Below are 11,931 nucleotides of genomic sequence, written 5' to 3' on the forward strand. Positions count from 1 at the left end.
GTGAAGGAGTCTGTAAAACTGCCAGTCTGGGGTGAGGGGGAGTAAGGAATATAGACATAGAAATACTGGTGCCATTCCCTGATACAACACATGAACAGGGGAAAAGTTGCATGAAACAAAGAAGATACTGAGAAAATATAATTAATGAGATTACCAGTTTTAGGCACCATCACTTAAGGCTGATGCACTCCAAAGAAATCTCATCTCTAAGCTCAGTCAAGAGCTTCTACAGACACAGGCTCATTTAGTCTCGTTTCTGTGGAGCACAGAGTGGATATTAACCCATTTTGAAGGTACTTAAATCCATACATACTTAGAAATTCACAGAACAAGACCACTTGCCCCACACAGTGCATTACATGAACAGATTAGATTGCAATCAACTAATTTTTAAATGTACATGGACTTTCCCAGTGGAGAATCTATTTGTAACTGAGATTGCATGTATCAGAGGCTGATTAAAAAGGAGAACACCAAATACACTAATTCCTTGTTCCCTGACACAACCTCTGATCTGGAAGGCAACTACAGTACCTGCTCCCCTCTAAGTGGTCCTGGGATTCTCAGCAGTGAATGCACAGAAAAAAAATCTGCTAGCAGAAATGGTGATGTTAGAAGACAAAAAATAATGACCAGAATATAAACCAAAGTATTTATTATGGCTACAGCATTTAGGAACACCTTAGGAATGTGGAGGAGATGTGGCAGCTATTCTTTTTTTCCTTTCTATGTAAATCAGAGATACAAGCTGGAGTATTTCTGGGTGAACAAACTTCCCTGCAAAACAAAAGAAAGGGAAGGTTAATGAAAAATGCTCTCATTTTGCCACATGTGAAAGGCTGGAATTGGAACAATAGCAGAGATATCACTTTAGACTCAGAATAAATGTCAAATTATTCTTTTAAGGAAGTGAATGCTCCCAGTTCAATCCAACTATGGAGTAAGTGTAGCTACACTCCTTCTTCACAAAAAGCTTGTATTTTGTGCTTTATTAAGACATTTAAGAGCTGAAAAAGGGATGCACCCTGACCAAGATAATCTATACTATGTATCGTGCTACAGAAAACCACTCCAGTTCCAGCTGCACTTTGGGAACATGCTGCAGGCTCTACTCACACACCAGCTCATTTGAAGTTGTTAAATTCTGGTAGGGGAGCAAAGACATCTGTTAGAAAACAGAGCATTATCACCTTCGTTCACGTTGTCGTTTTTTCCCCTTTGCTATCAAAGTCTTACAGAGAGATTATTACTTCCCTGGGGAATCACCAAAGTATAAATGGGACTTGTCAGGGACTCTGTCGGGTTACTGCTGGTTCTCCTACCCCTAGAGTTTATCTATCTTTAGTTTTTTTCCCAGGACAGGATGAGTTACTTATAGTCCTCCTCTGGTGTTCAACTATCTTGCCAAAATAATAAAGATTATTATTTTACCTATCTCTGCTTTAAACTACCAGTATATTCTGCAAAGGATGAAAAGCAGTGGATAGAATAAAAAGTAACACAGCTGGAACTTAATCATTTCTTTGAGGTGGTTCTCACAGGAACCTTGGGCTGGTCACTCAGCTCACTTGGGGATAACAAATCCTACTTCACTGGTTTCTGAAACACTGACAGAGTACCAACAAACTGCTGTCAGAGCATGGGTGAACACTGAAGACTCCTTTTTGAAGACTCTGATGTTTCAGGGAGATCCTTACACACATGCAAGTGTAATGAAAGCTGAGCCTCTCTCTAAGGTGAAAAGTGATGTAAAAGAATTTGGCATAAACTAAATTCAGGTTTAATACCTACAGATAAATGTCAGGTATGTTCACAATGCATCAAGTTTCTCCAGGAATATTAGGGGATTTGAGCAATGAGTAAAATAACTAGTTCTCACTTGCTTTGAATGTCTGTCAGGAAAAAAAAAAGGGAATTTATATACTTCATTTATGAAAGAGGAAGAAAAAAAACCCAAATGTCTTACCAGCAGTTGAATCAAAAAAATCCTGCAGTCTGCCAGGTGTCTTTTCCAACTCTTCATACTCAAATGCTTGCAGTATCATCTCACACTGATCCAACTGCTTTACAAACTTGGCCTCTGCAGTAGACTGGTTTTCATATTCCTGAAAAGATTCGCAGTTGTAAGAAAATAATTCTGTTACTCTGAAACAGAACACTAAAATCTCTTTATATATCTAGAACTTTCTTCATTAGTACAAGCCAATCCAGAAATATTCAGCACAATTACATCTTCCTCTTTGTTTTTACAAACACACAGTGGTCAGCAAAACACTTAAAATACATGCCAATTTTATATTAAATGCAGTGGGATGTAAAATACAACCTTTTGCATAATATAAAACTCAATACACCAATTGTTTTGGGTGAATCAGGGATGATATGGAGGCAACTCTGCATGACACACAAGTTAAAAAATAGGTTTGATTTAACTGTATTTTACGTAGAAAGATAATTTCAGGCCTGGCTAAGGCTATTAATTACCACAGTGTGTACTATGCACTGTCACCACCTATTTTTAAGACCTATTTTGCACTTCTCTCACCACTTACTGTTTCTATATGGAGTTGTTCTTTATATTTCTCCTGACATTCCTGCCTAATCTTTTTGCTCTAATCTGTCTGAGCTGCTTATGTCCTTATGTCTCTCCTAGGAGATAGGGAGTGGTTAAGGGGTTTCCTCCCCTTCAGAATTCAAGTCCTTTAATCTCTCTGCTATCTTTTCCCTCTCTACAGTCATCATCAGCATGTATTTATGAGTGATTCAAATTTCTACTCAACTTGAACAATTTTGCTGTCATTTGCTTCCAGTGATGGCCGCAGACAGGTTTGGCATTGCATTTTCTCTTTTCCAAATCTACTGCTTTTTATGAGATGTCTCATGAGCAGGTCTTCCTGACTCTCCTGATTTCCAAAACCAAAGGAGAAAGGGCTTTTCTTCTGTGCAGGTTACCTTGATGCCATTGGCAGGTCTGACCCTATTCGTCATCCCCACCACCATTAATCACACCAAAGTGCACACTGGGACCATCTAAGCTCCCAGATCCACCGCACCTGTGGATCACAGCACTTCCACAGAGCAGCGTGAGTGCAGGAAGGGGTTTGCCTTTCGACCACAGAACCTGGCAATCCTTTCTGCATCTTATGATGCAGACAACTGTGGTGTGAGTGTCACTCACAGTGGAAAGACCCCAGCTTTGTAATTCCAGCACACTGATGCTCAGCGTGACAGTCATTTCCTTGTCTTGCATACTATTCATAGCCTGTTTTTAGGCTTATTACTTTACCTTTGAAGTCAGAAATCCAGATTTCAATGGCCATAATTGATTGGTTTACTATTCTATATAGATTTCAATGGTACTTTGAATTTTCAGTTACATCTGCATCATTATTTTAATAATAAATTTCATTTCAGTGTTTTTATCTTGTTTTTCTCTTTTCAACCTGAGCTTTGCCTCATTTTTAAATTGTTTAAGTACTACTAATTTTCTTAAACCTATTTATTTCTTCTCTATTTTTTATAATCTCTTTTGCAGGGGTAAGAGTCCCTCAAAGACAACAAACTCTTGGCAGCATTACAAAGGAGAACTTCAAGAAAAGAAGTAGGGCTGTTCACTTGTAAAAGTCAGTTTCAACTCCAACAATCAGGTGGGAGTATCAATCTGCTGCCAACCTCTGTGCTACACACCCGATGTTATTCACACCTCAGCTCACACTGTCCTCAGGAAACATCAGCTATTACATGTGCAACTGTGCACAGTGCTGAAACAAACACCTGCTGTTTCCTCCCCACAGGTGGCTAAGACTCTGAAATAACAGTGTACTTTGGAAAAACCCTAACTGTACTTTGGAAAAACACTCCAGCACCACAGGCCATCTTTTAAAAATCATTCCTGTGCTTTTGCACTTGAGAATAAAAAAGCAGGACAGAGCTGAAACGTGCTGACTCATTTACTTTACTGTTTTTTCAAACATATTTGGGATTAAGTGATAAAGTGAAGATATGTCTGAGGCATCTTTCTGCTGCCTCTCCCCTACATGACAGTTGCCAGGTACCCACCAAGACCACCCAAAGCAGCAGTCCTTGTACAGCTAAAAGCGAAGAGAGACAGAGACAAGGGCAGGGCAGAGCAGGAAGGACTTGCTAAGAGTGTGAAGAAATCTTGTATTGCTCAGCACTGTTCAGCTCTGGTCCATGATCACCTTCACTCACCCAAAAAAATCATAGGGAAATGTCTCTGGCTAGCTGACGAAAGAACAGCACACCAGGTTACCAGAGGCTTCTTTTCTTTATTTCTTTTTTTTTTTTTTTTTCCTTCTTAAAGAGCAATTAGTTGTTCCACTTAACACTAGAGGGACTACATGTGAATAATGGACTTTTAGGGTACCCTCTCTGCCAGGTGGGTTGCACTCATGCTAATGAATTGCAGATACAGTGCCAATAAATATTCCTGAAGGTAAAAACAAAGACCAAACTATCAAAATTGTGCACATATTAAATTATGGTTAATGAGAATGATGAAAAGCTAACATACTAAAGAACTGACTCCATACTGAACAAGCTCTTACAATGTCACTGGAGAAGACTGAGACCAGCAAAGAAAAACACCCAATTACACAGAACTAACCTTATCTATCAAAACCTCATTTTCCTCAATTATAACAGTTTCTCAAGGGAGAAGGAACCAGTACTCCCTAAAAAAATACACGCATATTATTTCCTGTATCTGATGATGTTGGTTAACCCCCCTTACCTTAAAATATAGCTCTGGGTACCCATTCCCACTGCCTGTTCAACCAACTACCCAACTACAACAAGGGAAAAAAAACAAAACCAACCCTAAACCTAAAACAAAACCACAAACAGGGTGTTGTAGCAAAAGGCAGAAACTGGATGCCAATATTTGGAATTTAAATTCCCTCTAAGTAGAAAAGAATATGAATGTAAGATACAGATTCAGATGATATAGTCCAAGAAACACAGAATGGACAAGAGGTTGTGGATTCAATTTCCCCCATGTGACCATATGTCAGGAGGAGATAAAGCACAGTAATTATAAACTTGAATTGTGTGGAAATAATCTAATCATCCCTCATTTGCAAGTATAAAAGATCTTATCAATTAACAGCATGGGTTTGCATAAAAATGGTTAAATCACCTTCAAACACAAAAGATACTTTCTAATACAAACTTTTAAAGAATCCAAGACCAGAAATCTCCGGTGTTTGTACAAAAGTGCATTTTCTTGGGTCACATTTAAGTTTAAACGTTAGTTTACTTAATAATTTTAAGTTACTACTAAATATCTTGGTCTAATGTACTTTATTAGAAAGAAATGAAAGCCACAGATATTTCTTGCATAAAAAGCAGAAGATAAACCACAGCACCATCACCCACCATTATTTTTTTTCCTGTATTAAAAGCTGCATGTGACCAGATATGAATGTAAGTGATAATGCAATAAAAAATCAGATTTATATCCAGAGGGCTGGTTGTAGAGGACAAACCTTTCCTTAGCTATACAAACCAAGCCCTAGACAGTTGATTGGGAACTCTGAGAGGCATGGGGCAGAAGATGGAAATTTCACCAAAGTCCAGGCTTTCTGTCTAAAAATGATCCAAAATTGACCTCGACTCATACTGTTAGGCTTTATCTTCTAAGAAAATAAATCTCACTTTCTTGAAGCCAAAATAAGAGATGGCACAATTTCACAGGTAAATGGGAAGAAGGGAATGGGTCACCCTGAATTTTAACACAGGATTAAAAGAATGCAAACTTACTTCCCAGAGTTCATAGATTTCTTTTCTGAGGTCCTCTGATAGAAGGTGGGTCAGCTGTTGCATAGCTGTCTGAAAAAAAGAAGCCATTTCCATTTATGTATTTTCTGAGCAACATTTGTATAATTAAATTTTCTGAATAATTATCTACATGTTACCAAGCTAGCAGAAACATTCACTACACAGCAAATTACTGTATTGTTTTGGCAGGCAATGTCTGGCTACAGCTCTGGCCAAGACCAAGGTGGTAACACCTCTGGGATAACATTTAATGGGAGGGGAAAGCCCTGTGCAACTTCACCCAAGAGGAGGAGTGAGAAGTGAGAGGAAGAACTCTGCAGATACCAGGGTTAGAGAAGGAGAGGGAAAAGGTGCTTTAGATGCCACAGCAGATTCCCCTGCAGCCTGTGAGGAAGATCATGTGAGGCAGCTGTGCAGCCCTACAAAGGAGCAGAGATCCACCTGCAGCCCCTGGAGGTCCATGGTGGAGCCAATATCCACCTGGGGCCCATGGAGGATTTGGAGCAGGGGGATACTCAAAGGAGGCTGTGACCCTGTAGGAAGCCTGCACTGTGACCCCAGAAATTGTTCTGCATGTTCTTTGTGTTCCCCAGTTGATCAGTCTCATTTCTGTGCCATCTCTACTGTTTGGTCAGTAACATGAAGAGCTGCTTCTAAAACAACCAACATCACAAGCAAGACAAAGGCTTCATGCCATGATTGTTTCTCCACTTCATATACAGGATATTGTGCCACAATATGGTTCCAAATTGCTTGCCACCACTGAAGCATCAAGGTCTCATTCCTTCTCTCTCTTTCCAGCTCTGGAACTCACCAGATTTCAAGGTTAGGTGGTTAAAATGACTTACCTGTCAAAAAGCCCTACTTTGGGCTTTTTACAACAACCTCTCTCCTCCAAAAAAACCCCCAAAACTTCTTTTATTAATCAGGTTCATTTTCTGCTGCCTTAGTGCTGGTGAGACTCACTGGTTAAACTTACTGCACAAGCAGCAAACTCTGGAGCCAGCTCAATGTTGGCTGTAGAGCAAGCAGAAGAAGGGAGAACTCTGCAGCGGAAGCAGAGTATTGATAACTCACCTCAAGCCACCTCCTGAAGTGGCTACCCATGGTCTATTTTTACAACAAAGTATTTCAGTCAGACCAAATAGTTAATGCTTTACTCTTCCTCTCACAAAATCCTCACTGACTGAAATGGGAGCAGAAGGAGCTGCAAATACTTAAGAAAATTTCTTAAACAGAACTAGGCATCAAAATCTCTTTTCTTGCCTAAATTCAAATGAGACCAAAGTTGAAGGCTGATCCTCAGTGACACAACAACCTTTAGAAGCCTCCAGTAAAGAGGTTTTCTCTGTTCAGTGTTTTGAAGCTCTTTGAAGAGTGTAACAAACACTCCAGTGATTATTCATCATCCATAAAAGGGGTCCCCTTTTATGCTTGTCTGGTTAAAACTAGGGGCTGGGGTCCATGACTAACTCTAGGAGTAAGTTCTTTGCAAGAAAGTGGAAATTAAAGATCTAAGGTACATTTAGCATCCTTGAAGTACTATCTTTACTGACTGTAATTTTGGTGTTTCTTTTTTTAATATACTTCCTTGCGTGTTCTTACACTGAATGAAAAAAGCCACTAAAGAGATTCTGAGGCATGACATTGCCCTCTAGCTGTGGCTACAGAAATGGTTTACATTTTCTTCAAATAACGCCACATACCAGAAATAACAAACCAGCAGTTAGGTTGTTTCTGGTTTGTGGCATTATTTGTGCAAGGCCAGCAATAAAGTGACTCTAGGCATGCTCACTCAAAGAATCACAACAGTAACAGAAGAGACACCTGCATCTGAGGCTCTGAGCAGAAGGTTTAAATGAATTCTCTGTCAACCTCATGATCTGGCACCACACACAAGATCTGACATGAACTGTCATCCATCCTACTCAGTGCACCTACTCCCAGCTCCTCACCCCTCGGGAAGGAGGCTGAACATGACTCATTCAGGCTTACCAAAACTGCAGCTAGTTCAGGAATACACAAAGGTAGAAACAAAGACCAAATCATCAAAAGGTCCAAGGTGAAGATTACTTCCAAGATTCTTCCATAACTTTGTACTTGGTCATGTTACAGGTACAAAAATCTCAATGAGCTGCAAACTCTACTTGGCTGTGGCAGGCTTGTCCAATGCCAATGCCAGTGACTGCTTGGGGTGTTCCTTCACCACCACCAGAACACAAAAACACACAGAATGCTCTGCAGCTGTGGCTTCACTCCTTATGTTCATACCTCTTCTCTCCTGTGTTTCTCCTCTTTTGGGATATTATCTGCAGGAGCAATATCTCCAACAATGCATTCAGCCATATCATGAACCAAAGCTAACCGTATGCATCTGACAAGAAGGAGGGACAGAATAATTAGTTTTTCAGCATTTTAAGTTGAAAACTTATCCATAAGGCTAAAAGATTGCAGAATTTATCCCCCTTCATATACTCTAAAGGTTGGTTCGAGCCTTTCTTAAACTTTATATAACATTTTTCACTTTTTTGTTAAGGGAATTATTTTCCACCTTGACATGATTTTGATTTCTAGTCTCTACTACTTGTAAATGTAGATTGAAGTATAAATACACTGTGTACCAGAGCATAATGTTCAAAAGTAATGTACTTAGCTTTAGTATACTTGACTTTTGGAGATGTTGTGGTAATTAACTACATTATACACTTCACATTACTCCTGCAACAGGTAGAAGGTAATCTGATTGGAGCAATCCCAAATTCAGCATATAATCTGTCACTCACAGCTCTGCAGCTATGCCAGCCTGCAGCAGAATAGTCAAAAAAGCCTTCATGTCAGCTCTTAGAGCATTCTCTGCTATCCTAGAGGCTTTCTGTGGCTCCTTACTACTGCTGAGTGCTCCTCTAGTCTGTCAAAATCGACAGTCTAAGGCTCTGACACAGCTTTTGTTGCTTGACATTGTTTTTTAACAAGGGTCTTCAGCTTGTTTATTTACTAATTGAAAGAAGACCAGCTTTGAGCCTCTGCACTAAGGACTTGCCTCAACACTCACAGTTAAGTAATAAAGTTTTTACCCCCTTTCAAACGACCAGAGGATGGCCTGTCCAAGGGATAGAGGGAAAAGAGGGGAAAGGATTTCAAATTCCTTCAGTGTGATTTAAAAGCTCTTACATGGGACAACAGCTTCTTTAGCCTTTTGTTTGCAGCTCTCCCACAACATTAACATATGGTCGTGATAAGGAGAGGCAGTCTCACCTGTCCTTGTTAAGGTTTTTGTCTTCAGTCACCAAAGCCATCATCGCCATCCTGTACATGTGGTCGGAGACGCTCTCTGGCTTCGCCACGTTCCTGTACACCCATCCCGTGCGCGGTACTCTCTGCTCGTGTCACACAATACAGAATCAGTCAGGCTGGAAAAGGCCGCAGACATCATCGAGCCCAACTTATCCAAAAGGCTAAGAGACTGCAGAATTTATCCCCCTTCGTATACTCTAAAGGCTGGTTGCAGCCTTTCTTAAACTTTATATAACATTTTTCACTCTTTTTGTTAAGAAAATTATTGGGCGGATACGACCGTATCAACGGCACTTAAAGGTTAAACCCCTCGGTTTTGCAGGCCGTCGTTTCAGAGACACCAGCAGAAATTCCGCCCCACCACGGCCTCCACGCTCCGGAGAGCTCTGACGCTCTCAGCGAACGCCTGCCCCAAGGCCCAGCCCGGCCCACCAAGGCTGTCCCCGGCCAGGAGCTCGGCCCAGCCGGGACACGGCGGCACCCACGAGTCCCCGCCGCAGCCGCGGCCCGGCCGGGCCCGCTGCGCTGGCACAACGCGGGCCGCAGCCCCGGCTCACGGCGGCCTCCGCCAGCCCCGACCCCGCTGGCAGCCCGGGCACTGCCGAGGGAATCCGGCCCCGGCCCCAGCCCCCGCGCCTGGCCCTTGCCCTGCGCCCACCTTGAGCTGCCCCAGCAGCCGCAGGAAGGGCAGCAGCCCGACCCCGCCGCCCGCCGCCATCGGCCGCCGGCAGCACGGGCTCGACCGCGGCTGCTCCTCCTCCTCCTGCCAGGCCGCGTCCGCAGGGGGGCCCGGGCGCAGGCGTGTGGGGGAACCGCGTCCCCCGAGCTCCGGCTCCTCGGGGTTCATTCACCGCAAAAATGAACGACACGGGCTGCGACTGCAAAAGAAGCTGGGCTCTCACGGGCATGAGCGCCGTGGAGTGGAAAAGGGAAGGTGGCAGGCGTGTCCTGTCCTCTCTTCCGCTGAGGTCCAGCAGGGAGGAGGAGGGAAAGGCAGGAATAGCTCTGTCAAAACGGAGCATCTCGGTGACCTTTACCATGAAGAAAAAAAAAAAAAAAAGAGCAGCGCAAATTCATTTATTGTTCCGAGAAGAATTAATAGTTATCAATAATAGTTATGCTGATAAGTTTTAAATTATTCTGTGGACTCTCGGCATCTTGCTGCAAGATGTCACTTTTATGAGTTGAATAGATAACACGGCGGCTTACCTGACAATCGGTGGATTTTCAAAATACATTGCATTTCTTTGCTACTTTTATCTTGCCAGCTGAAATAGCGGATAGTGGTTTGAACGTGGTGATGAAACAGTCTGTTTCAGGAAAGAACATCTGCAGTTTTGCCAGCTATCAACAGATGGCAGAGTATTTTACTTTCGTTTGTGTAAATATTTAAACGCCTAAATTAATAATAAAGCCCAGACAACATTTTAGTGACCATTTCAAGGCTGTTTTCCCACAATAAAAACAATAAGGGTCAGGAAAGTTATCCCCTTTACACCTGTGTACACAATCATTGATGCCTTGGGTGTTGCAGAACAGCTTTTCTGGTAGAAGTGAATCACACACCTGCAGATTTGTCTTGACAGCTCTTGAAACCATCCATAATAAGAATTTCATGCTTTGCCCAGGCTGTCTGCCTCTATGTGAGTAATTTGTTTCATCATGTCCTCTTTGGACCTCCTTTAGAATGAACACCTGAGCGATAATTACAAGGCTGGACTCACAGGCATTGGCCTCAGTGTAATTTTTGTAATATTTGTCAATTTTGTAGCATTTATATGTACAGAATTCCTCTGCATGCACTTTATGTGCTGGTTTTGCATATTGCTTATTGACACTGGTTTTCCACCCAGTTGTTCTTTGACAGTACTTAGGGGTATCATTTATGTGCATTTCCAAGTACCTATCAAATGCATTACCTGTACCTCAGTAGGCTGGAGGACCGGAGCATAGCACAAATATCAGCTCTGTCAGGATTTTACTCTTCTGTAAGTAGCCTGAAAACAGAAACAAATCAGCTCCATACAATTTTAAGCAGCTTTTTTATGTAATTCAGAAACTTCAGCAAGGATTAGCAAAGTATCCCTACAGGATATTAAGGTAGTGCTAAGGCTTAAGTCTCAATCTTTGGTCAGTCTCAGCTGGCTTTCTTCTCCCTCTTTTGCCAGAACAGATGGCAGTTTCAAAAAGAAAATCCCGAATAAGGTGGTTACCGCAGAGTAACTATGATTTATAAACTGGAGATGGCGCTCTCTGCCCACAGATTTCCGCCACAACCGCAGTTGCTGCTACCCAATGCCAGACTGAAATTGTGCTTCCATTTCTTTAAGAAATAGCTCTGGGGGAGAGGAGTTGCTTTGCACACTTGGTGCAGTAATGTGAAAATCATCTCCCCAAATGCCAGGTGGCTGGGAGGAGACCCGGTAATTACTCCTACGGTGGATCATAATCAGTTTGGAGTTTATATAACATAGCACCAATGATAACACACCGGCTTTTGAAAATCCTTAGGTGTTCTGCCAGCATGGTCACAGTAAACCTTGTATTGGCAAAATATCTTCAGGAAAAGTAATTAATTGATGGGATTCATTCATTACTATCCAGCAGGAAAAGTAAAAGAAAAGAATATGTTGTATCGTTCAGTGGACAGGGCAAAATGCTTGTGTATCACAGATCCATCAGGAAGGAATAGCAGTCTTGAGCCCTTCCTAATAGCAACACAATTGATGAGCACCTGCCAGACACTATAAATGGTCATTTTAGTTCTCCAGACTATATCTTCCTTCATGTGAGGCAATCTTAGCAACTATAGAGAGTCAGCTACTGAAAATCTGTTGC

The 11,931-nt window shown here is 41.9% G+C and overlaps 1 protein-coding gene across 1 annotated transcript; it reads right to left on the reverse strand.

Annotated features, from left to right (window-relative positions):
* Nucleotides 1-638: 638 nt before the first annotated feature.
* HDDC2 (HD domain containing 2) lies at nucleotides 639-10,419 on the reverse strand. Its single transcript, XM_064707988.1, has 7 exons — nucleotides 10,303-10,419; nucleotides 9,752-10,124; nucleotides 9,055-9,176; nucleotides 8,071-8,173; nucleotides 5,782-5,850; nucleotides 1,967-2,105; nucleotides 639-777 (listed from the first exon to the last, which is right to left on the reverse strand). The coding sequence occupies exons 2-7, from the start codon at nucleotides 9,938-9,940 to the stop codon at nucleotides 683-685; spliced, it is 717 nt and encodes a 238-aa protein (XP_064564058.1). The 5' UTR covers nucleotides 9,941-10,124; nucleotides 10,303-10,419; the 3' UTR covers nucleotides 639-682.
* Nucleotides 10,420-11,931: the final 1,512 nt, after the last annotated feature.

Source organism: Zonotrichia leucophrys, chromosome 3, assembly GCF_028769735.1.
Source record: "Zonotrichia leucophrys gambelii isolate GWCS_2022_RI chromosome 3, RI_Zleu_2.0, whole genome shotgun sequence".
Classification (NCBI taxonomy): Eukaryota; Metazoa; Chordata; class Aves; order Passeriformes; family Passerellidae; genus Zonotrichia; species Zonotrichia leucophrys.

What these genes read in the sequence shown, in the direction of transcription:
- HDDC2 (XM_064707988.1), bottom strand. Translation starts at nt 9,940, where the DNA reads ATGAACCCCGAGGAGCCGGAGCTCGGGGGACGCGGTTCCCCCACACGC. An exon ending in GGCTGCTGGGGCAGCTCAAG is followed by an intron (nt 9,177 to 9,751) that starts GTGGGCGCAGGG and finishes TGACACGAGCAG; the next exon opens with AGAGTACCGCGCACGGGATG. An exon ending in TTTTTTTGATTCAACTGCTG is followed by an intron (nt 778 to 1,966) that starts GTAAGACATTTG and finishes TTTGTTTTGCAG; the next exon opens with GGAAGTTTGTTCACCCAGAA.